Raw genomic sequence first — 25,543 nt, forward strand, 5'->3', positions numbered from 1 at the left:
CAAGAAAATCGGGAAAAATCGAAAATTGGAAAAAACAAAAGTGCGCGCGATTCAGATATGCTGTAGAAAAACTGTTAACTCCTATGAATCCCCAATTCATGACAAACAAAATATCAAGGATTTAAAGGAATTCTTATGTTAGATTTGGAGAAAATCGCACGAACATTTCATACTCTCAGTTTTGTTTATCTCTTTTGCGCACTCAGTTTAAAAAACTACTTTTGAATAGAATTATTCAAAAATATCCTAAAATGTTGCTTTGTTCTTGTTTTTAAACTGTGTAAGTTTGATCAACTATTTCCTTGCTGGTCTTGAGAACGAATTTTTTTTCGAAGAGCATTTTTAAGTAAAGATTTAGCAAATCGTCAAAGTTTTGCGTTTTCCACGATTTCTCATGAACATTTGAAAAAAAATTATCTACGTCTTTTCAAGGATATATGATCTGTACATGAAAAAGATCATGTCGGTTGATTCATTCTAATATTTTTAAAACGGACCATGAAGTTGGGAAGTCACAAGGCAAGAACTCTACAGTCTCTTTTCGCAGTTCATAAGTTTATGCTAATATATTCCTGACAACTATCAGTGCATTCCTTCGTGATTGCTCTCGCTCGATGCCTTTTGTATTTTTTAGGGTGCAAACCCATTAGTTATATATAAAATCAAGTTACTCATCAAACAAAAACAAAGACAGACAATTAAACAGACAAGAATGAATAAAAGAAGCAGACAGACAGACAAGAGAAAATAGAGTAACTTGATTTTATATATAACTAATGGTTTGCACCAGCAAAAGCAATCACGAAAGAATGCACTGATAGTTGTCAAGAAACATTAGCATAAACCGCGAAAAGAGACTGTAGAGTTCTTGCCTTGTGACTTACCAACTTCAAGGGCCATTTTAAAAATATTAGAATGAATCAACCGACATGATCTTTTGCAGTTACAGACCATATATCCTTGAAAAGACGTAGATAAATTTTTTAAAAAATCGATCGAGCCGTTCATGAGAAATCGTGGAAAACGCAAAATTTCGACGATTTCCTAAATCTTTACTTAAAAATGCTCTTCGAAAAAAAATTCGTTCTCAAGACCAGCAAGGAAATAGTTGATCAAACTTACACAGTTTAAAAACAAGAGCAACAGCAACATTTTAGGATATTTTTGAATAATTCTATTTAAAAGTAGTTTTTTAAACTGAGTGCGCAAAAGAGATAAACAAAACTGAGAGTATGAAATGTTCGTGCGATTTTCTCCAAATCTAACATAAGAATTTCTTTAAATCCTTGACATTTTGTTTGTCATGAATTGGGGATTCATAGGAGTTAACAGTTTTTCTACAGCACATCTGAATCGCGCGCACTTTTGTTTTTTTCCAATTTTCGGTTTTTCTCGATTTTCTTGCGTTGAAGACTTTAATTTTAATAAAATATACATTAGTACAAACTTCAAACCAAGAGCAACAACTGGTATAATTTCTAAAATGATCCAGCAAACAGAACATTGTCAACCGAACGATCGAAAAAATTCTGTTTGGTGATCACGAAACTGTATCGAAACACCTTAATATAAGCCGATAAGCATAAGGGTAAGAAACACAAGTGTGAACCGGGCTTGCACCAAGCATAACCATAAGCATGAAGGAATGGAAACTTTTCCATGTTCTTATGCTTATGCTTGTGAACCAGCCCTTAAATAGCGATCTGATGTAAGTCAAGTTTTCTTTTTTTTTATTTAATCATACAAATCTTCCAAGCCACGAAGTATTTGATAATCCTGTGGGCAGCAAAGATGGTCACCTATTCTGCAAGGATTGCGTTCACATATGGCTCAAGAAAAATACGACATGTCCTCTACTGGGTATTGGTTACTTGTCCAAAAAATATCTTGTTCCTCAATTTACCGTGAAGGGAATCATAGACAATCTCGAAGTGTACTGTCATCCATACGGCACACAAGACAAGCCAAGTGACGGTTAGTGAAGGTTTCATACATTGCAGGTTTCATATTTTTGCCCATGAGAAGGGAGGAAAAATTTCTATAAAACTGAAGAAATATCTCATTGAAATTTTCAAATTCCAAAGATAATCAATCAAACAGTCAAGGAAGGAAGGAAGGAAAGACAGAAGGAAGGAAGGAAGAAAGGAAGAAAGGAAGGAAGGAAGGAAGGAAGGAAGGAAGATTCCTTAAACACACCTATTTCATTCCAGTTCAAAAATCTGAAATCTTAAATCTGAGACCAATTAACATGCTGCAAACTGCAATATATTTGATCTATGCCGAGCAACGTAATTTACTTTTAGATTGGAAGATGAAGCATGCAATTTGAGTTAGGCCCAGCTGGCTAAACGAGGAAACACGTCGGTTCCAGAAACATGTTTCCCTAAATGTTTCCTAAGATGGCAAAGCTGTCAGGAAACATCGCGAAACAATGTTTCCATGCGTCTTGGAAACATGAAATGTTTCTGCCGCACAGCAAAAACATTTTTTACGTCTTGGAAGCAAATTTGTTGCACGCAGCAATGTTTCGCATGTGGGTAAACTGGGAAACATCGAGGAAACATGCGCGCGGTAAACATATTTCCTCGATTAGCCAGTGCCTTGGGAATGTGAATCCGAAAACATTTTTTCTTATCGGTTTCTTTAACTCCAAACGTTACATGGCTCCCAACCAACTATATCACCCTCTTCCGATGCAACACTTACGCGTGAATTATATTGGGATATTGGTTGTCTGAGTGTGCTTGACAAAAGGGCTTTTTCATGGTAATACATTTTAGTGGAAATATTTTTGTAAATGTTTTTTCGTCTATTGATAAAGTGATGCGACCATTATAGCAATTTTCAATGTTCTTTGAATTCGATGCCCATGAGCTACAAGTTGAAATCTGTTTTCTTTTTCGTTGCCGTCAATCCAATATAATGGTATCAGTCGTAATATTCAAAGCTGTCACTCTCTCTCTCTCTCTCTCTCTCTCTCTCTCTCTCTCTCTCTCTCTCTCTCCCTTAATCTAACCCTTAATCTTCCTTAATCTTAATCTCTTCCTCTCTACCTTAATACTTATGTATAAGGCTCTTATTCAACCGTTATTTGATTACTGTGATCTTGTTTGGAGTAATTTAAACAAAGGCCAAGCAGACCGACTTCAAAAATTGCAGAACAGAGCTGCCCGAATCATAACCTTTCAGGGCTATGACATAAGGTCAGCAGACATCTTGCAACAATTGAATTGGGACCGCTTGGCTATAAGACGCGAAAAGCGCCTTTCTCTCATGATGTATGATATTTTGCATGACAATACTCCATCTTATTTACAAGATCTTTTCTCAAAAAGTAAGGATTCAAATGCTTATAAATCTAAATTGAGAAATATCGAAGATAAATTAGAAATTCAAACTATTCCAAGGACTGAATTCCTTAAAAAAAGTTTCTCTTACAGAGGAGCTAAATTATGGAATTCTATTCCTTCACATATCCGAACTTCATCCTCTAGGTTAGTTTTTAATAAGAATTTGTCTAATTGGCAGTCGGATAGTACCTAGTCACTTTATATTTATCATTTATACGCATTTTAATAGCTATATATATAGTTCATATTATTTAATTCATTTTTAAATATATCACATATTATATGTAAATCTCTTTCTTATGAAGTACGACTTTCATGTAAAGAAGTGTATGACACTTATGAAACTATCGTCCTCAAATAAAGGTGCATTCATTCATTCATTCTCTCTCTCTCTCTCTCTCCTTGGCTCACTGGAGATATCAGACAGCTAATTATTCATAGAAATTATTTAAAGAGACAAGCAATTAGATCTGGTGATCAACAATCCTGGAGTGAGTATAAGAGCTTTAGAAACATGGTTACTAACGAAATTAAGAAATCTAAAGTTTCTTACTATCACTCTAGAATTAAAGACAATTATGGAAATCCTAAAGCACTGTGGAAAACAATAAATAACCTTACTGGTAGAAGCAATTCTACAAGTAATTCCATCACTGAATTAAAAATTAACAATTGCACTTTTAATGACCCAGCAGAAATTGCCGACTTAATGAATAGTCATTTTTCCAGAATTGGCAATACACTGGTCGCAGAGATGGAGAGAGGTATTATTGATTTCCAGGATTTCCTCAGACCAGTTGAATTTAATTTCAATTTTGTGGAGATCTCTAGTGACTTAGTTCTGAAGTTTCTAAGCAATATGCCAACAGATAAAGCCACAGGACTGGACAACATATCTTGTCGGCTTTTAAAAGAAGCTGCTCCCATAATTGCTCCTATCATAGCTAATATCATAAATACGTCATTTGCTAAGGGAATTTTCCCTTCACTTTGGAAAAGAGCTAAAGTGATCCCTCTACATAAGGCCAAGGATCGTAATGATCCAAATAATTATAGGCCAATATCTATTCTCCCTATTTTATCTAAAATTTGTGAGAGGGCAGCTTATGACCAATTATATGCCTATTTTAATAAATTCAATCTCTTAACTAAGTATCAATCTGGCTTTCGACCCTTACATTCTACTGTTACTGCTTTATTAGAAGCTACAAATGATTGGTATACTAACATGGATAGTGGCTTAACTAACCTTGTAGTTTCCTTAGATTTAGCGAAAGCCTTTGATACTGTTTCACATGACATCCTAATTTCTAAACTTAAGCACTATGGGGTTGGTGGAGTAGCATTAGATTTCTTTCGTTCTTACTTAACTGATAGAAGTCAATGCTGTACCATTGAAACCTATACCTCAAATCCAGTAACTGTAACGAGCGGTGTTCCACAGGGCTCGATTTTAGGTCCGTTACTGTTTATAATTTATATTAATGACTTGCCTCATTGTCTCGAAATTAGTCAGCCTCGCCTTTATGCTGATGACACCCTAATTAGTTACGCTTCAAAGTCAACTACTGAACTCTATGATAAAGTGAATTTAGATTTACTGTGTGTCAGTGACTGGCTATTGGCTAATAAGCTGAGTTTGAATGTAGTAAAATCTGAATATATGTTAATTGGATCAAATTTTCAGCTTTCAAATTTGGGAATTTCTTCGCATATCTTGATTAAGGATCAAGAGGTAAAGAGGGTAACCTCTTCAAAACACCTTGGTGTGTATTTAGATCAAAACCTAACTTGGGATGTTCATATTGAAAACTTATGTAAGAAAACTGGCTCTTCCATTAATGGTTTAAAACAAGCCAGAGATTTTGTCCCTCTTGATACCTTAATACTTATGTATAAGGCTCTTATTCAACCGTTATTTGATTACTGTGATCTTGTTTGGAGTAATTTAAACAAAGGCCAAGCAGACCGACTTCAAAAATTGCAGAACAGAGCTGCCCGAATCATAACCTTTCAGGGCTATGACATAAGGTCAGCAGCAGCAGTAAGGGGGACTCGCGATCGATGCCAAAGATATACGGGTTTAACTCGCGGATTTACGAAGACGGGTACAGCAGATTTACGGGTATTTTGGTATCGCAAACGAAGGTTAAAATATTCCTTAGATATAATGGATACCATCAAAAGTATCAAGAACAAGACTGTGCGCAAACTTAGAACCCAGGTTCTGGACAGGTTAGACGCAGACTTTGCCTTTACGACATTTATGGAAGGTAATACGGATGAGACTATGACGCAGGAAAGAGCAGAACAGATAATCGACCTAATGCCCGAGGGTAATTACCGTTTGGAGTTGACCTTTATAAAGTATCTGGACGGGGAATGGATTATTGAAAGGGGCCGCAATCCCATTAGAGCGTCTGGTAAAAAGAACCTGTTCGTCTTAAGTAAGGCTACCAACCCGGGAGCATTAGAAGGAATTGACATGTTATTCTACGAGGTTGCTTACCCTGTCACAGTGGTAATTTACGGGGCGTATGAAATGCCCACGCCAGATGTAAAGAAGTTACAACCAATGCGACATCCTGGTAACTGTGTTGGTAAGCTAGTCCGGGAATTCTTTGAAGATGCTTCCCGTGGTGGTAAGTTAACCTTAAAGCGCCGAGAAGCCATTCGAAAGTGGGAGCATTCTACCCGCAAGACTGGAGGAACCATAGCCAATATTAAGAAGTTGGAAGTGGCATTAGAGCGGCGCATACACGTTAAAGATATCACAGACGGGTTTATTTACTCTGGGACTCACAAATATGGAGGTAGAGGAGCTCCTATTGTTATCTACCAACATAATGGGCACGCTTGGCGGGAACTAAGGTTTCCTAAGAAGGTTAAGACCTCAGTCTACAAAGTATCTCCGTTAGCAGACTTGGTTCATGAGAATTCCATCTGGTTAATGGACGCAGAAGGTAGGCAATTTATGACACAAGACGGTACTTTGTATAGGCCCGAAATGGAACAGCTGAAGATAGACAGCGTTTGTGAAGACCTGGGTGAAGATTTTCCCGAAGTATTAAGTTCTCGTTCCCTGGACTTCTTAGCCGCAAAGAAGCGTAATGGCTGGAAGCCGACTCCTAGCGACCTTCCAATTCCAAAAGCCTGCATAGAACATGGTCACGGAGGTCTTTGGAATATGGAATACGACGAGGACGAGTATGTCTCGCTGGATATGAAACATTGTTACCCTGCGTCTTTCAAAGGCCTAGGAGATTGTAAAGAGTATTATGACCGTTACGGACATCCGGGCAGCCAATTCTTTAGGGTAGCTTTGGATGGTACGTACGATGCCCCAGCAACAGGATTCGTTAGATTGACCAGCTGGAAGCTAAAGAAGGGATTACATCCCATAATTTACGCGTGGTATGGGAAGCATCTGCAAGAAAAGGAATGGATCCCTGTGCCGCTATTAAAGTTCCTCGAAGAACGGAAACTCCTTACGTACGCTGCTCATGAGGCAATATTATGTCGTCGGGAGTTTACCAAATGGTTGCCAGAAGACAATGCTACCGCCCGCATAGTTATTGGTAAGTTCACTCAGGGCGCAAAGGAAGGGGAGAAGCACATGCAACGCCGCTTAATCACAGATAAAGGAGAATTAAGCTTCCTCGTGCAACGAGCTCACGACCAAGGTTCAATGGTGTCAGTAGAGAAGTGGGATTATTTCACAGATTCCCTGCAACAATGGAATGCCTTGTGTTACTATCAAGACCACAGACCGCAGTATTACCATCTGCGTGCTAGCATGTTAGCTTACGCCCACATTAATCTCTTAGCGATGTTGCTGCGGTTTGACAAGGAAGACATTCCAAGAGTAGCTACTGACTCTTTGTACGTCAAACCTGCAGTGCTTGAAAAGGTGCAAGAGTTCTACACCGACGACGAATTAGCAGAAAGCGGGCAATGGAGGGTCAAGGACGAAGAGATAAAGGCCTGGCGAGCAAGAGTAACCTACGACGGTAATCATACTAAAGGAACGGTAACCCCGACTGAGGAACCATTACCAAGTGTCACAGACCCCATTTCTTACCACCGCTTCTCTTATCTTTACGGAACAGGAGGCAGTGGTAAGACTACCAGAGTCCTGCAACTATTCCCTAAAGTAACCGTATTAACTCCTACACATCGTTTAGAACGCGAACTCGCCGCTAAGGGCTTTGAAGCACAAACTTACCATAGTTTCTTTCGTTGGAATGGCACTAAATGGGTCCCAGAAGCTATTCATGATATTCCTCCTGTGATCTTATGGGATGAAATCTGTACTGTGCCCTTAGAAATCCTAAAAGAGTTCGTAGACTTCCTAAAAGGTAAGTGCCAGGTAATCTTCGCAGGAGATCCTTGCCAGCCACCCCCAATAGCAGGGGAAATGCCCCACGAATGGTTAAAAGGAATGGTAGATTACGCAGAGGAAATTAACGCCGATTACCGTAGCAAGGATCAAGTAAGGAACCTCAAAGCGGAACTAAGGGGCCTTACAGACGCTCAGCAATGTAAAGTACTCCGTAAGAGAGTACGAGCCAAGTCCTATGAGGAATTCATACAGGCCTGGAACCCCAAAGATGTTGTCTTAAGTAGTAAGCGTGCTTCTCAGGCCCGTATTCAAAAAGATCTGTTAAATGTTCACCGCGAAAGATTCCCCACTAATCTCGTACCCGTTTGCTATAAGCCCCGAGATACCAGAATGCAGAAAAGAGACGTACGGGTACCTGGCACTGACATTACTTTAGAGAACGCAGTTACCCACGATAAAGCCTGGGTGCAAATGAAAGACGTAGAAAGGATTACTTCCCACCCCGATTGGAGACTTGGTTACTGCATGACGGTACATAGTGCCCAGGGATTAACCGTAAAAGAAACGATGTGGATCATAGACCAGCGTTTGTGTTGGAGTAACTTAATTTACACCGCCGTAAGCCGCGTAGAATACGCCAAGCAATTGAAAAGAGCTTGGGGTCCGCAACTGCGTTACGATAAGACCCCAGAAGACGTAGCCAAAGAGAACATTACGAAGAAACTCCTTCGCTACAAGCGCCACGACGAAGAAAAAAATATGACGTTCGACCTATGCGTGGACGACGTCTATAAGAAAGGGGCAAGGTGTGCCAAATGTAACATACCTCTACTATGGAGGTTTGACCCGAATGACGATCAGCAGTTCTCCGTGGATCGCATAAATAATAAACGCGGCCATTGCAGAGGCAACGTAAGACTGACATGCCTAGAGTGCAATCGGGCGCGTGGTGCTGCGCTACTCTGAGTCTTTGGGAACTATGAGCAGCTCTTCCTTGACGAATCCGCGACTTGGGCCATTTAGGTAATACAACACGGGTTGCCCTTCCTTGGTGACGGACTTCGAAATCTCATACGTTTCCAAAGACCAGTTAGGATCCGTGGCTCTCTTACTGCCACCTTCGAGTTCCCCCGGCTGATAGAGGTATCTGACCACTATGTTGCGGGGGAGCTTTTTTTCCTTCAGTCCGACCGCCCTTGAACTTCTGACGTAGGACTTGTGCTCCACGTGTTTCTTCTTCATAGCATCCTTGGGTTTTATCCCCGTAGCCCTGGCCGCCTCGTTGTTCAAAGCCGCGACGACCTGGGGGAGCCTCTGAGTCCATTCCCTGTTGCGTTTGGAGGGATCTTCCAGCTCTTTCCAATACTGGTACCCAAAGAGACGCTCGGCCAGGGTCTTATTGAATCTTTCAACGATGCTCTGACCCCTGTGGTACTCTGCCTCGGCTCTTCTAATTTTAGTGTCGTGGTCTTTCAGGGTCTTAGTAACCACGCCCATGAACTCTGTCCCCGCATCCACTTGCAGCAGCTTAGGCCATTTCAAGACGCGCTTATAAATCCTACCTAGGGCTTCTGCGACTTCCCCAGAATCCTTGCTGGTTATGGGTTCGGCGTCCTTGTATCTGCTTGCGATATCAACTACGGTCAAAGCGTATCTATAGGTCTTTCTTCTCACCTTATCGTGCGGTAAGAAAAGCAAATCTGCCTGATGAACTTCATTGGGGGCATTTACGGTGAAGCTGGGCCTGGGAATGTACTTGGGCACGGGAAGATAAACCTGCCAGAGGGTTTGTTTTCTTAGCCAGTTCTTAGCCGTTTCTTCTGATACCCTGGCCGCGGTCGCGAGTTTCTTGATGGCCGACGCTCCTTTCCAATAGCCTTCAGGCCCATAGTAAATCCTTTTGAGTTTGTCCTCTACGCGGCCCATTATATGAATAGAATCGCGCTTCGCTTGATTCAAGCGAAGGATAGGACGAGATTGATCTTGCGTCCGTTAAAATCCACCGTCTCTCCGTCCACTTTAATGGTGATGTTTATGCTTTCTACCAAATGAGACAAGTCATAGCTTAAAGAAATGGGAGTGTATTCTACCAGGTCAAATGGATTACCTTTAGGCGGAAACTTGGACATAAGAGAAGACTTTTCTCCATTGTTGTAACTATGGACCAAGTCGCAATAGACTTCGTAAGAGGATGCGACTTTCCATTTCACGGGTATGGCCGTGTTGGTAATCGTCTTGCCCGAGGCACATAATAAAGATCCCAATGGGTCAGACTTTCCAAAAGTCATTGAATAATTTGACATATTATGTTTGAGGGTCATTTCGTGCGGCAATCCTGTGGTGAGAGTATAACCGTGTTTTGCTAATTCCTTGGCCAGTGTGATTGGTGTGTAATGTCCATCGGGCAGCAATACGGCTTGATAGTTAGATCCTCCTGTATGCTCAGTGACTATGCCCGTAATCAGGTTATGCCAAGAATTGTACAAAGAGCAACTAACCAGTCGGACCCTTTCCGCGCGGATGGGAGGATTTAAATAAGTGGTAAAGTTATTTTTATCGCTTTCCAAAAAGACGATCATTATATTAGATACGCCAAAGCTACGCCTCCCGCCAGCCCTGCGACTCCTACGAAGACCAACTCATTGTCTTTTTGTTTCTTAGAAGGCTGGTAGTAATTCTTGAACTGAGGCTTTCTCATTCTAAAGTCGGGATGCGCCTTCGCATAGAGCTTAAAGGCGTAGTCTGTATTTTCAAAGTTCTTATCCGCCTGCATTTTGTCTTGGTAGTTCTTGTCCAACCAATCCCTGTAAGCTTGTCTTTTTTCATTCCAAGCTGCAACGTCTCGCTGATATTTCTCCAGCGCTAAGTCGTGTCTCTTCCTCTCAGCGTTAGATTCTGCGTTTCTATCACCGCTAACTAATTTATCCAGATATCTACCACCATAATTAGCCCCTGTAAATGCTAAGGCTGCAATAACTCCACCTGCGACTAAGCTAGCCATTTATACATTAGGAATGTACTTTTCCTTCTGTAGGTAATTCTTTGCCATGATAGCCCCGCCCACGGCAGCGGTCATCTTAGCAAAATTAGCGAAGCTCTTGCTTGGGTCTTCAGTAAAGTCTTCTTTGAGCACTTTCTTACCTACCCAACCAATACCCGCAACGATGGAAGTAATAATAGCTGCCTCTTCAACAGTTTTCAACAACGCGGTCGACATTATATTACAAAGCGAGAAGGAAAATCTAGGTCGCCACGGGTGATAAATCTACTCCATTTCAGGGATCTTACTTTTTCTAACCTCCACAGGTGCGTGATATGTTGGTGGTTCTACTTTTGGCTTTGCTGCCCGCCATTGTAAGTAAAGGCTGCCTGCTGCTATAGCAACTCCTAACGCGCCAATGACGTATCCCGGATTAATAAAGGATTCCTCTTCTTTTTCCTCCACCTTTTCTTCTTTTTTGGCTTTGTTCTTTTTATTCATCTCCGCGAGCTTCTTTCCGGCAGCGACTCTGCCTGGAGATTTAGCCTTGGTAATCTTGGTATCTTCTACGGGTGGTTGTTCTTCGGTGCCACTCATCTTATATTAAGGGACTTGAAGGACTTGACAAGTAACTTGATGACGACTTGACAATGACTTACGGACGACTTGACAACGACTTGACTAAGTACTTGAGGCGACTTGACAACGACTTGACTAAGTACTTGAGGCGACTTGATCAGGTACCTCAGCAAGTGCTGCCTGGAAGACCTTTTCGACTTCTCTGTCCTTCTTGAAGTCCTTCCAAGATGTTCCAAAGGAACCTAGTACCTCCTTCAAGTCGACATGCTGAGCTACGTGAAGTGCCGCAGAGGCGACTGCCATTAACTTACCGCACTTCAAAGACAACCACCCGCAGGTTATCTTAAGTTCTTGGGCGATGACATAGTCCTCGCTTATGTCCTTCCGCAGTTGCTCCACGTCGTCTATGGGCAGCGCAAGTCCAAGCAATTTAGTCGCAAGTCGGATAGCGGAGTCTGCTACGGCGTCCGTGGTTTTACTTGCAAGGGCAGCCTCATACCTCTTATGGAACTTCTTGACCTCCTCTTCTGACAACTTATTAACCTGCTCATGGGTAAGTTCCTTGCCTATCATTTCTTTACACTTCCCCGAAGACACAAGGATGTTAAGTTGTTCCTTGAGGTTACTTTCATCTAACTGTGTGGGGACTTCATCTAAGAGCTGCTCAATGTCCATATACATTAGGAATCATAGATTCCAACCGTGTAGGGAAACCTCAAAGAGAAGATCATCTTGGAATGTTGGTGCGTCTTTAAATGCCGCATGTATTCGTGTAACTGTTCCTTGCTTATCTCACCGCCGTAGTCGCTTAAGATGGTTTCCAGGTCACTCCGGCTCGGAGTATAAAATACGACAAGTGAACCTATGTTTTCCCTGAAGGGCTTAGAGACGCTGGTAAGCTGCTGCGAGAGCAACCAAACGCTGATATTGTCATGCCTACCGCTGAAGGCGAGTTTAACGAGCTCCGAAGTGCGCTTTTTTACGTCGTCCCCGCAGGCAATGTCGTCCAATATGAGGAGTGTCTGCGTGTCCTTGGGGAATTGCTTATGCCAAAACTTCAAATGGCTGGATAACTCGTTAGGGTCCAAGATATCCACGAAGAAGTCGTCATCGTTCACTCCTATGCCCGTCCAGGTGCGGTTATTCACATAGGTGGGACAAAGTAGCACTATGTAGTCGAAGCGGTATCTAAAGGGTCCTAATAGCTGCTCCACTACGAACTGCGTTTTGCCGCAGCCGGTTGGTCCTACGATCAGAGCGTTACAAGGAATATGGTCCATTATATATACGATGGACCCAGTGGAAGCAGTAAGAAGGATTGCCGCCGACGCAAAAGATAAAAGAGACACCATAGAAATGCAAAGGGAGGAGATAGACCGGCTGAAAGAGCGCGTGCAGGAATTGTACGATGAAATGTGCGGTCTGAAGCGCGCAGAACGGTTTGGTGCGCTTTTGACGATGGCCGGTTGGGTAAAAGAAAGCGTGCAGGACTTTATTAAGTATCCCTTATAAGGCTTAAATAACACTTAGTTATAATGAAGTGTAAGCAATGTGAAAGGGAGTTCAGCAGCAAACAGGCTTTGCAATATCACCAAAAAAAGAAGGTATGTTTTAAAGAGGTGGATAACGTCACCACCTGTGGCACTTGCAGCCGACAGTTTAGCAGTAAACAGGCGCTGCGATATCACGTGGAAGGAAGGGTGTGTTTGAAGTCTAAGGAAAGACGCTGTGCTGATTGTAATCGGCTCTTTAGCACGCCCCAAATGTTGCAATACCACCAAGAAAATAGGGTGTGTTTAAAGGATGTGTGTGCGCGCTGTGGGGAGCTCTTAACCGACGCATGGCATCAACATAGATGTCGTGGTAATTATGATTTGGATGTCGTATGCGAGGAGCATGGTGATATCGCTGCGAGATGTTGCCCAGCGGAAACCATAAGGAAGTTAACTCTTCGTAAGAAAGAAATAGACCAACGCTTTACGGAGTTCGACCGCGCCGAAGGTACGCGCTGGGAGAACGCAGAGTATTGGAGTGCGCCCTGTGACGCGTGTGGCGGCTTAAGGAAAGGAGATGATCATATCTGGCAGTGTTTGTGCCCGCAACATCATCCCCGCGGTTTTAAGGAGTACTTGGATCGCTTTGATGATTGGCATGCTCAAAACATGGAGGTAAGGAAAGCCCGTAAGTAAAGTAGGGTTTGCGCAAAGAGTCTCAAAATGCACTCTTATATTTATTAATATTCTTTGATTGTTTATTAAGAATAAAAGAAGAAACATTAATAAAAATAAAGACCCCTTTTAAAGGTATATGCTAGCCTACGCAGCCGCCTTCTTAGGAGGATTCCTAATCGCCCTTTCAATATATGGACTGTATTACGTGCGAACTACCTGCCGACTGCATTACCCCTCGTAAGCCGCCGCGTAAAAAATACACCTGCCTTCATTGCGACAAGGTATTCTCCGAAGGATCCTTTGTGGGGCATTGGTGCTCCGCGGATCCTAAAGCGCAGCGGGCGCTTAACTACAAAGTGGAGAAGGGCTGACTATTCTTTCGATGTCAAACTTCCATCGGCCATTTATTTTACCATAACTACGTAAGTGTGTGAATTCCTCACCTTGTATTACGTACCGTATGCAATCAGGCGCCCAAAGGGAATATTCCTTGCCCTCAGAGTCTTTGAGGACTAACCGTAAACGGTCCAAGTCTTCGAAGACTACGTAATTTTTTATTTCGTATGCTTTACCGTGGACGAGATCACGCCAGTGAATTAAGTTGAGCTTCATTATACCTATGGAATATCTTTAGGTGCGTTTTCAAAGTGTCGTAGGATTTGAACCGCTTTACACAGCCCTTACAGGGAATACGAATGCCGTCCGCATAATCCATGAGGGCACGACAGATGACGTCGTAATCGTTGCTAACCATAGTTAGGTAACCATTTACATCAAGCTGCGCAATTTTTTTGGATTGCTTCGCGGATAAGACGCCGTTTCCTTTTGGGGTTTTCAACTCAATACACAACCCGCGGTATTTCTTGTGGGCGTTAAGGATTAAAAGGTCTGGCTGGCCGGCTTGGTAGCCTTTTCGCCAGCATGTTATTCGCTTGCTGTCTGAATCTTGAAGTTCGCCAAGACCCGGCGCTATGATGAAATCGGGGTAAAACCTACGTGTGTAGTCGACGACCTTTGCATGCAGGTCAGCTTCATTTTCTATCTTAAAAACTAATTTATTCGGGCTGTCGAAGCGTTTGTCCATCGCATACTTACCAGTCTTTCTCAACGCGGGTAGGACTTCTTCGAGCACCCAATCCTGGAATGCCTCTGCCTTTGGCATCTTAGAGCTAAATATCAGCTGATACAACCCGGATTCGTTCACGTACAGGGAATGTGGGTGTGAACTGGAAGGGAGGCGATTCACCTCCATTCTAAGTTCGCTAAGCCTTTTCTTATACTTTTCACGAACATGCACCTTAATTGCATCTTTTGGGCGCTCATAGCCCAACGCCAGCGCCACTTCCTTTGCTTTGAAGTACAGTTCGTTGCCTTGCACTATGCATTGCAGTTTGGTGTCGTTGTTTTCAAATACGCGAAGCATATTATACGTAAGGAATATTTTATTTTTAGAATGACTGAGGCAACGAAGTCATTAATAGGCAACGCTTTTCAATTGGTTCATTTCTACGCTTAACTGCGCGTCAGACACGACGAAGACGTAGCAGTTTATTTTATCACCGTCGCCCGCGGAGGCATTCTTGGTGCGCTTGATCTCCAATGTTATGCCATCCTGCGTATTTACCAACCGCAAACCCTGGCCATGTAGGTCTTCGTCGTTAATGGTGCGCATGTCAATCCATAACGCGTACTTATCCTTAAAGAATTCCTCAGGGCTAATTTGGTCGCCAAACTTGCGCTTTGCCTCCCTGTACACGTCTGCGGGCTTTATTCCCTGCGAATATACTTTGTTTGGAACGCCGTTTATGTTGACCCCTACGTTAGTAATGTTAGGGTTGTGAAAGGCCTCAGAGTCGCGCTTGCCGGCCTCGTAGGGTTTGGCAAACACCAACATCAGCCCCGTGAGACTTCTTCGGGGGAGGTTAATGCTTTGGTTGATAACCTCATCCGTCTTATCCAGGAAGCTGAACGTCTTATACATCACTACGTGGTCGTAAAGGAATGCCTTTCCGGAGCTGTATTCCATGCCAGCGCTACGGGCCAGCTCTTCGCTGTACACCGTTTCGTACTGTAATTCTAAGTTGGTAATAGAGTATGGGGTTGTTGTGGTAAGTGCAGTGCTTAGCCCACCAATGATGTTATTAGCATCTGCTAAAGTTACTTCAAACTGTAGCTCGGATAACTGTCTTGGGTAATACGCGCCGTGATTCGTAATCACTTCAAAGTCCAGTGGTATGACATACTTGCTACCATAGGCGGTCTTTATTCGCTTTGCGTCTGCCACTGCGGTTTCTCCGCTGCCGTCAGTAGGTTGCGTTTTCGTAGGTGTGCGAACCTTACGTAGAATGACACTACCAATTCCTTGTTCTATCCTTTGCGCGCGGTCAAAGGCCGTCAACCATAAGTCTTTGTACGTGGTATACAGATCGTACCTATTTAAGTCCAGCAAGGATTCCCCGGCGAACTTTACGCGCATCTTAGAAACGATGTTGCGACCCACGTTGTTAACGATAATCCTTTCATCTGTGGGGCTTGACTGCACCGCTAGGTCAAACCTTAGCGCCAGGGTGCCAGGAACCAACACTAGGTTATCTGTTAGGCGGGGCACGCCTACGTACAGCGTTTCCCCTGGCTTTGCGCTACTGGGGGTAAAGGTGACCCGGTGAAAGGTGCGTTCTGCTTTCAGCCCGCCAACCTGCTTAGGTAATACGTTGGGGTTTAACTTTGAGCTTATCATATATAATGGAAGTAGAAGGAACGGATTTTGACCCCCTTACCGAAGAAGGCCAAGTCGATATTAACGATGAAGAATACGATGCATGGATTAAGGACGCGGGGGCAAAGCCTTTGCTTTACGACATGGCCTTGATAAGCAAGTATGGCAATAGGTGGAAAAGCTTCAAGGCAGCCTTGAATCGCATGTGGCAATCAAGGAACCGCGGCAGCCCCGTCCCCGAGTACTTGGAACTTCAAAACACAGACGAAGCAGCCGCGCGGGAAACCGTAGAGTGGGCAATGCAAGAGCTAACGCAGCGCTACGACAACTTTGATGCTGACGACGTAAAGCTTACGGAAAAGGGAAACAAAGTCCTCATAAGCGTCCAAGACTTAAGATTTCCCGACAAAGACCGCTGGACAAAACCGCAACCCCTCTTTGATGAGGAGGGCAACGTTAGGGGCGACGTCTCAAGATTAAGAGGCTTTCAGCGTGCTACTAGAAGCATGTTAGAAAGGTTGCAAACCCTGAATGAAAAGGTTGCGCTAGAAAGGCGCGCTATCGAACTGCAAAAGGCGCTGGAAGAAAAAGAGGCGGCGTACGAAAAGCAAAGTCGACTACTTGCTAATGCTGAGAAGAAGTTTAGTCAACGAGACGTAAGAATGGAAGAAATGACGAAACACTTAGATCAGGCTTTACGTGATCGGGATAAAGCAGAAAGGGAGTTGGAGGAGGCTAAGAAATCACATGCTCCGACGGCGGCGTTAGAAAAAACGCTAAAGGAAAGGGAGTCAAGCTATAAAAAACAATTGTTGCGGCTGGGTCAAAGTAAAGACGAAAGCATACTGCAAATTAAACGAGAAGCCGAAAAGGCTTTAGATGAAAGGGATACAGCTCGACAGGCTTTTCGCCTTGCTCTGCAGGACCTAAACATGAGTCAGGAGGAAGTTAGGAAATTACAAACCACCATAGAGGGTTCTTTGGTGGAGCGGCGGCAGTTAGTTGCTGAAATCAACATTAAAGAAGAGCAAATCCAGCAAAAAACTCAGGCCATCGAAGACCTGGAAAAAAACATATCCGAAAAGCAGGAAATAATTGCGGACCTAACTCGTACCGAAGAAGAAAGGGAGGCTGCCCAAAGGGAATTAGAAGCCCTTCAGGAGAGAGTTGCGGAATTACAGGCGCAAAAGGACAACCTGGAAAAGGAGCTGGGGCTTACCACCAAGGAAAAGGTAAAAAGAGCTCTGGTGAAGTATGGTATTCCGCTGGCATTTGCGGTCGCTATTTCGAGCGTAGTAGGAGTTATCCTATCCACGCTTAAGGCTACGGGCGCGGGCGTAAAGAAATTAGGCAATGGGCTGACGGACTTGGGAAAAAAGATGGCAGCCGGTCTTCCTGGGCTGCTGGGTTCGGTCGTTTCCTTGGCACTTAGGGCCGGCGGTGAACTGTTAAAGTTCGTGGGGAATAACATTTGGATCTTGGTCGTCGCTATTGGAGTGGTACTCCTGAAGAAGATGAAGGCTTAATCTTATCCTTGTGTATTACTGGTGGCTTATCGTCGTCGGGCGCCCGAGGCGTCCTTGACTGCGGATAAGTAAAGATGGTATTCGCACCGCCTTGATAATGCGGAACTAGCGGCAGCACGCTCATGGTGCTAATGGGCTTATGATTCCAAGTAGCATCCGTCGAAGGGTTAACAGTCGGGGCGGCATTTATTCGTATGCGGCCGTTACCATCGCTGGGGCGAACTTGAAGCTTTGCATATTGACAATTAGCTATCATATGGAAAGTTACCGGCGTTATGTCTTCCGCTTGCGGAGGAACGGGCTCCGACGAAAAATGAACTGGATGTCTGGTATTACTTTTTACCCTGTAAGGCAGTAATGGATGGTTATTCTCATCAACGATCCTAAAACCGGCATTGCATGAGTACCCCGCCGAAATACAAATAGTGCACATGATCAATCCCAGGCCTCCAACCTCCACCCACAATCCGGCGTCTTGCCACTTGTCGCCCACGTACTCCTTTTCCTCCAGGTAATGGAGAAACCAATCTTCCTTCGCGTGTGGATTCATATATTTCAGCAAATAAATTTGCTTCTAAAGGCTAAGCACCGTAAGAGTGCTAATGGTAGCGTGATTATAAGGTCGATCTCTTTGGTCATGTATGCTATTTATCGTTACTACGCCCGTGTCGTCTACTCTCATTTGCAGCTTTACCTTCCCGTGGCAATCAGCAACCATGTGGAAAGTCCAAACCGAGATGTTTTCGGCGCTGCCGGGGTTGGGCTCTACGGAAAAATGCGCAGGCACCCTGTTGTTTGTCTTACTTCTCATAGGCTGCAGTACGCCATTGTCATCGCAGAACCTAAAGCCCACGTTAGCATGGCTGCTCGTGCCAATGCAAATACTACAAAGGATCAATTTCTTTCCTGAGTAATTCAAATTCACGGACATGCCCGTGACATCAACCCAAGATGCCTGGTTGTATTTTTTCTCGCCTGTGTAAGTCGTATAAACACAATCTACTCCAGCTACGTAGGGGTTGTTCATCGCCATATATAATAGCTCAGACCAACACCCGCGGTGGCTAAGCCGGCTTTTAGTAAGTTATGGTCGTATTCCTCGGGTATCGTAGGCATAACATGGGCCTTCTTTGATGGTTTCTTAACTACGGGTAGCTTCGCTTCGTGTGACTTTTTTGGCTTCTCTACGAAGTGATGAATGTTCCTAAGAGTGTCAGAGTTCACGTCATTCACCCCAAACTTCATATCCTTAGTAGCTCGCTGCAGCTTGTTGTTATAACCCACAACGGAATGGGCGTTGATGACCAAATTACTCGGCATTAACCAACAACCAGGCGACAAAGCGTAATCCAGTCGCACTTTAGACTGCTGCACCGCTAATTGATATCTCTGCACCGACTTGGATATGTCGTTCTCTATTATTGCTGACTCAAATAAAGTTAGGAATTCTTCTTGCGTTTCCCGCGAAGCACCTTGGGATCCAACGATGGGGCTGCGGGTATTTACCTGCGCTCCTAAGATGCAGTACACAAATGCTTCAATGCTGCGGTTAATCCTGGCTAGGTTCCTTAAACCTTTTCCTTTCATCAACACGAATGGATCCCAAGTGCCGAGGTAGTTCGATTGGATTCTGGTAATTAATGAATTATTGCTCTTATCACCACCCATATCACCGAACTCTAACTCATTACTTGGGTATTCCTGATGCCCATAATCGGCCGGCTTCTCACCGTTGGCACCCCAAACGTAAACGATGCCAAGGCCATGCGTCTTACCCTCTTTGTAACGAAAGTCTCTTTGCTGTGGTTTGAACTCATTAATTAACCTTTCTAGGGCTGCGGCGTTATATCGATTATTCATTGGATTAAATGCCTTATCTCCCGGTAAAGGTACGTTAAGCTCCTTCAACAACCTCCTTACCGTAAAGGCAACGTGAAACCGCATGATCGGAACGTGAAACATATCCGCGGCAACGCCACAACCTTTAGTGGCGGCCCAGACAGCAAAGTTTAACTGCTGCGGCCAATATCGCATATTGGGTCCTGCTAACCATTCCCTGGCCTCTTTACCCGACGTATGCTTTAACATCGTATTCTTATAGATATTCCTTACTACTACATCAAATGATTGCCTACCCACTGAAATCTTCAGGAACGTTACCAGCTTTTCGAAGTTGTTTACACCACCTTCAGCATCGTAAAATGGGTAATCTTCCGTGGTTAACAATAAGTTTCTAGGAAAATTAGGTGCTTTATGCTCGGGTGCCTCCTTCGTTATTGGCAAATGCTGTGCCTTCGGCTCCAAGTCCGTATTGCTGTACATTCTTTCGCCGTTATAGTAAATCCCATCGGGTCTTCTTTCGAACTTACTAGGGTCTGCATGCGGAAACATCTTCCTAAAGGCTCTCCAGTTGGCATAATCCCTGTTGTCATGGTGCGGCTGCGCCGCTATGTTATTTCCAAAAGCGTCGTACATTAGTATATAATGGATGTTATACCATCAGCACCTCCACTTTATCCTGATTTACCTAAGGAGGAACCTAACGAATTAAACGCTGAAAACTTCCGCTTGAATAAGGCAAATCTAATCCTCGCTTACTTAGAGGGCCAAACGAAACACTATGAGGAGGTCAGGAAAAAGTATGCCAGAGCCCGAAGCATACTACATAAAATCGCGATAACTTCCGGCTCCATGTCCGTGGCGTTAACAGGCACTGGCGTTGCTACTTCGCTTACCGGGCCTGGAATAGTCGTTGGCGTTCCTTTAGCCAGCGTTGGAGCCGTCTGCGGCATTGTTTCCGCTGTTACGACAGGCATTATAAAGCAATTGTCCGGTAAGATATCCAAGCACGACACACACATAGCCCTGGCAAGAGCAAAGGCTAACACCATCGCCGACTTGGTGTCTCAGGCTCTGCGGGACCGCCGCATAGACGACACGGAGTTTTCTTTGATCCTCGCGGAGGAAAAGAAATACGGCGAATTAAAGTCAGGCAATAAAAAAACAGTCGTAAAAGATCTTTCCGAGGAATCTCGCAAAAAGATCTACCAGGAGGCAAAAGAGGAGCTCCAAAGAAAACTCGCTCAGTAGACATCACATGGGGATTTCGGCTGCACATTTCATCTTCTCGGAATCCATTCTAATAGGGGGTGGTTGGGGTCTATTTTGTAAAATATTTCGTAAATTACGTCGGGGTAATAAGGAATATCCTTATCCAGCCGACAGAATAACCACTCGGCCCTTTGCATATCTGGGACATGAGGAATACGCTTACCGGTAATTTCAGACAAAAGATAGGGAATAGCTTTGTAATATTTCCCTAGCTTTAATTTTTTCAGCGTTTTCCGTAGACTTTGCGGGGTTGGCTCTTCTAAGTGGTCTATGATTTTCTGCCTTACTTCATCGTCTAAATATACCGGCCGATAACCTTGGATATGACTCATCCAGTCCCTGAAGTATTTTATTCTCTTATATGGCGTTTTCTTACGACCTCCATTGGCGTAATACTGCTCTCTGGTAGCATTTGGTACGGCATTACGAATATTCTTACCACACTCGTAACACTGTGCTGACGTGTCGTCTTCTATCTGCATTTTTTTACCACAACACCAAAAGGGTTCTGGCTTAGGTACGATAACTTTAGGTCTTAGACAAATTATGCAAAAGTCGTTAACAAACTTCTTACATTCATGCATCGTATATCCGACAAATATTTTAACCTCCGTTTGCGACCCCAACAGAGCAGCAGTAAGGAATTCCCGTAAATCTGCTGTACCCGTCTTCGTAAATCCGCGGGTTTAACCCGTATATCTTTGGCATCGATCGCGGATCCCCCTTACTGCTGCTTCAGCAGACATCTTGCAACAATTGAATTGGGACCGCTTGGCTATAAGACGCGAAAAGCGCCTTTCTCTCATGATGTATGATATTTTGCATGACAATACTCCATCTTATTTACAAGATCTTTTCTCAAAAAGTAAGGATTCAAATGCTTATAAATCTAAATTGAGAAATATCGAAGATAAATTAGAAATTCAAACTATTCCAAGGACTGAATTCCTTAAAAAAAGTTTCTCTTACAGAGGAGCTAAATTATGGAATTCTATTCCTTCACATATCCGAACTTCATCCTCTAGGTTAGTTTTTAATAAGAATTTGTCTAATTGGCAGTCGGATAGTACCTAGTCACTTTATATTTATCATTTATACGCATTTTAATAGCTATATATATAGTTCATATTATTTAATTCATTTTTAAATATATCACATATTATATGTAAATCTCTTTCTTATGAAGTACGACTTTCATGTAAAGAAGTGTATGACACTTATGAAACTATCGTCCTCAAATAAAGGTGCATTCATTCATTCATTCATTCTCTCTCTTTCTCTCTCTCTCTCTCTCTCTCTCTCTCTTTCTCTCTCTCTCTCTCTCTCGTAGGATGTGACTGGATTGGCAAGCTACAACATCTTACGCAGCACAGAAAGACTTGTCCTTTCCAGGAGGTGCAGTGTTCTCATGAAGAATGCAATCAAACAGTGCAGAGAAGAGAGCTCCAGCACCACGAAAAGATATGCTACTTCAGAAAAGTGGAGTGCGTAATATGTGGTGTGGTAATACTTCAACACGAAAAAGATAAGCACATAAGGGACGACTGTTTACAGGTACTGATATGTTGCCCTAACCGATGCATCGATAACGAAACAGACGTGACTCTTATGATAAAAAGGTAAATAAACTTCATGAAACTTTTCAGTATCGATCACAAAACATTACGATTCTTGTAGTGTACATTGTTTCGACTTAAAATTATTAATATTATTATATAATATCAAATTATATTATCCATTCCTGGGTTTGAAGAAAATCTGGATGAAAATTAGCATCGCGGTACTGTAGGATTGTTTTAGGGGAACTAGATAGACGCAATCTTGAAAATATGTCCCTCAGACATTCCCACAATGCAACGTAATGCCAACTCGACCAGGTTTTATCTCAACCTCAGAATGTGGTTATTTATTCTTGACACCACGAGTTGTGGAAAACTGGTGTTCATGAAAGTTATTTAGAGTTAACTCATTCGTAAACCGCGCAAAACTCAATGACTATTCAATGTCTTTGTTTTATTTTTCTTTATAATTAGACTTGACTTGGAGTACCATATAAAAAACACCTGTACCAAGACAATACTGGATTGTCCATTCAAAGATCAGGGATGTTCAGTCCAAGTTGAACGACAACATGTCGATAAACACGTACAAGACAACATGGCTGCACACATGATGTTACTGGCAAAACGATGTTCATCCCTTACTAGACACATTTTGTCACTTACCGAACAAAACGTGACACTGACCGAACAATGTGAGGCATTAAATCTAAGATGTTTGTCACTCACTCAAGAGAATGAAGACGTAGATGAAGATTTAAGCGAAGATGAGGTAATTGTAACTCAAATTGCATTAGGGTAGTAGAGCCTAAAGGAAAATACTGCTTTCAGTCTTTTTAGTTAATAAGATAGTATTAGTATAGGAAATCGCACCGATCTCGAGTACAATTTGGAAATTAATAGACACGAGTAATGTTTTGAAAGTTCTAGTAATTGCACGAACCTTTAGGCGAGTGCAATTAAAGAACTTTCAAACCATTACGAGTGTCTATTTATTCCAAATTGTACGAGAAGATCGTGCGATTTTTTGTTTATAGTTCACTCAACAAAATTTCAGTAAAAAATGCGAAGCGACGCCGTTCATCTTTGTCTACTTGGCGGCCGATTTTCAGTCGATCGCGCAACTGAACTGCATAAAAAAGATTGGTTCTTACTGCTTAAAAATCTTTTAAATATGTTTTTAAGTACAAAGTGATAGAAAATAATTGTTTTGACATTGTTTTGGCCGTGTTGCCATAGCGACTTAATTCGTTACTTCTACGGAGTACAATTAGCGCTATAATTGTACTCCTCACGACCAATCAGAGTCGAGTAATTTTGTTGAGTGTACTATAAGTGTAGAAATTACACGACCATAATTTGTTCTCTACAGAACTGTTTCGTGAGTCGGACTCACTTATCAAAAGATTTAATATGAATATTTATTTTAGATGAATATATCCTCTTAAAATACTACATCTATACTACATCTATACTACATCTATACTACATCTATACTACATCTATACTACATCTATACTACATCTATACTACATCTATACTACATCTATACTACATCTATACTACATCTATACTACATCTATACTACATCTATACTACACATCTATACTACACGACTTTATGTCGCTTATATTTTTCGTTAATATTAATTTCAAAAACTAAGGTGCTGGTCATCTTTTAACAATACACCACATGATTTTACGGATAGCCATCGGTAATTTTGCTTAAAAACGAAGCTGACCTCGAGCGGCATATATATAAAAACAAGGGATAATATTGTGGCTATTTTCTCTCTGCCTGACGACTCAAGTTCAAAATTCAAGATGTCGACTGCCATCGGTACAGTGGTGTATTGCAAATGATGTAGAACTGAGGTTAATTCTTTTACAATTATTGTAGGTTGCCATTATCATTTCATATGACTGATTAAGATTTATGCTATTCTCTATACAGGAAAACATATCAGATCAAATGTTTAGTACCTTCTTAAGCTGCGGCAGCTACGAGTGGACAATAAACGACTTTCCTACCCTATGTACAAAACACATCAATGGATCTGCCTTCACAAGCCCTATTTTCTGGCTGCGTGGGCACAGACTTAATTTCCTAGTCTATCCCAATGGGATAGATGAAGAGGCTGAGGGATGGCTGTCGCTGTATCTCGAATTCAGTGAAGAATATCCAAAGTCTCGCAAAATCATTAACAAGATACCCCATGTTAAAAATACAGCAACTGTTATATGCAGGTAAGCTGGAAGTATGATCGAGATTTCCTATATACCCCTTTATTGAAATTATGAATTTGCTTTACAAAAGGTTGTCAGTGAAAAGCATAGAACCTGAAACTGATGATGTCTCCCAGCAAGCAACTCATGTATTAAAATTGCCAGGGAGCTGGGGATGGTCTGAGATGATAAAGACGACCGAAGCTCTTTCTACAGCCTACTGTAATAGTACTGATGGTAGCCTAACCATCAAATGTAAAATACTATCAGAATAAAACAGTGAGTCAATGTTATTTACACAGCAGTTGATGTACTTTCTACAGCCTACTATAACAGTACCAATGGTGGTCTAACCATCCAATGTACAATACAGATAGATAAACCACAATAGGTTCCATGTTACACAGATGATGTACTTTCTACAGCCTACTGTAACAGTACCAATGGTAGTCTAACCATCCAATGTACAATACAGCCAGTAAACCACAATAGGTTCCATGTCACACTGATGAAGTACTTTCTCCAGCCTACTGTAACAGTACCAATGGTATTCTAACCATCCAATGTACAATACAACAGTTTTTGTATTCTTTGTATTTATAAAATCTATTCATTAGCCAATGAGAAACTAGAATCTTGCAACCAGGTCACCAGAGCGCATGCTCAGCTAGTCTTCGCTCGATTTCCTACACAGAGCCTGCGTTTTCTACTGGTCAATTTTTTCTTCTTTTTGATCGAAAGTTAACACAGAACTCAATTTCAAAGCATGGTTTGCAATGATTATATTTCATTTCCGAAAAACTGCGCATGCTCCAAAAAATGGATTATGCCAGAGCCCTCGTTCTTCACCGCAGGTTAGAAGAAACGCAGGTTCTGGGTACGAGATTGGTCTTAATATTCACTGCCTTTTTTGCAATTTTTGAATTATTACTCAAATTAACTAACGTTAATTGTAAATATTCACATTAGAAAATGTAAACGTTT

At 42.4% G+C, this 25,543-nt stretch overlaps 1 protein-coding gene across 1 annotated transcript; it reads left to right on the plus strand.

The window, feature by feature from the left end:
• The first annotated feature begins 1,918 nt into the window (after window positions 1-1,918).
• LOC116293252 (uncharacterized) lies at window positions 1,919-24,834 on the plus strand. Its single transcript, XM_089026035.1, has 6 exons — window positions 1,919-1,974; window positions 3,073-8,604; window positions 22,168-22,394; window positions 22,809-23,106; window positions 24,288-24,580; window positions 24,651-24,834. The coding sequence occupies exons 2-6, from the start codon at window positions 3,865-3,867 to the stop codon at window positions 24,832-24,834; spliced, it is 5,742 nt and encodes a 1,913-aa protein (XP_088882161.1). The 5' UTR covers window positions 1,919-1,974; window positions 3,073-3,864.
• The last annotated feature ends 709 nt before the right edge of the window (window positions 24,835-25,543 follow it).

This window comes from Actinia tenebrosa, unplaced genomic scaffold (genome assembly GCF_029948245.1).
Source record: "Actinia tenebrosa isolate PJP-AT-01 unplaced genomic scaffold, QUT_ActTen_1.0 PGA_scaffold0__85_contigs__length_37466705, whole genome shotgun sequence".
Taxonomy (NCBI): domain Eukaryota; kingdom Metazoa; phylum Cnidaria; class Anthozoa; order Actiniaria; family Actiniidae; genus Actinia; species Actinia tenebrosa.

What these genes read in the sequence shown, in the direction of transcription:
- LOC116293252 (XM_089026035.1), top strand. Translation starts at nt 3,865, where the DNA reads ATGGTTACTAACGAAATTAAGAAATCTAAAGTTTCTTACTATCACTCT. An exon ending in GCGGCCATTGCAGAGGCAAC is followed by an intron (nt 8,605 to 22,167) that starts GTAAGACTGACA and finishes TGTCCTTTCCAG; the next exon opens with GAGGTGCAGTGTTCTCATGA. An exon ending in ACAGCAACTGTTATATGCAG is followed by an intron (nt 24,581 to 24,650) that starts GTAAGCTGGAAG and finishes GCTTTACAAAAG; the next exon opens with GTTGTCAGTGAAAAGCATAG.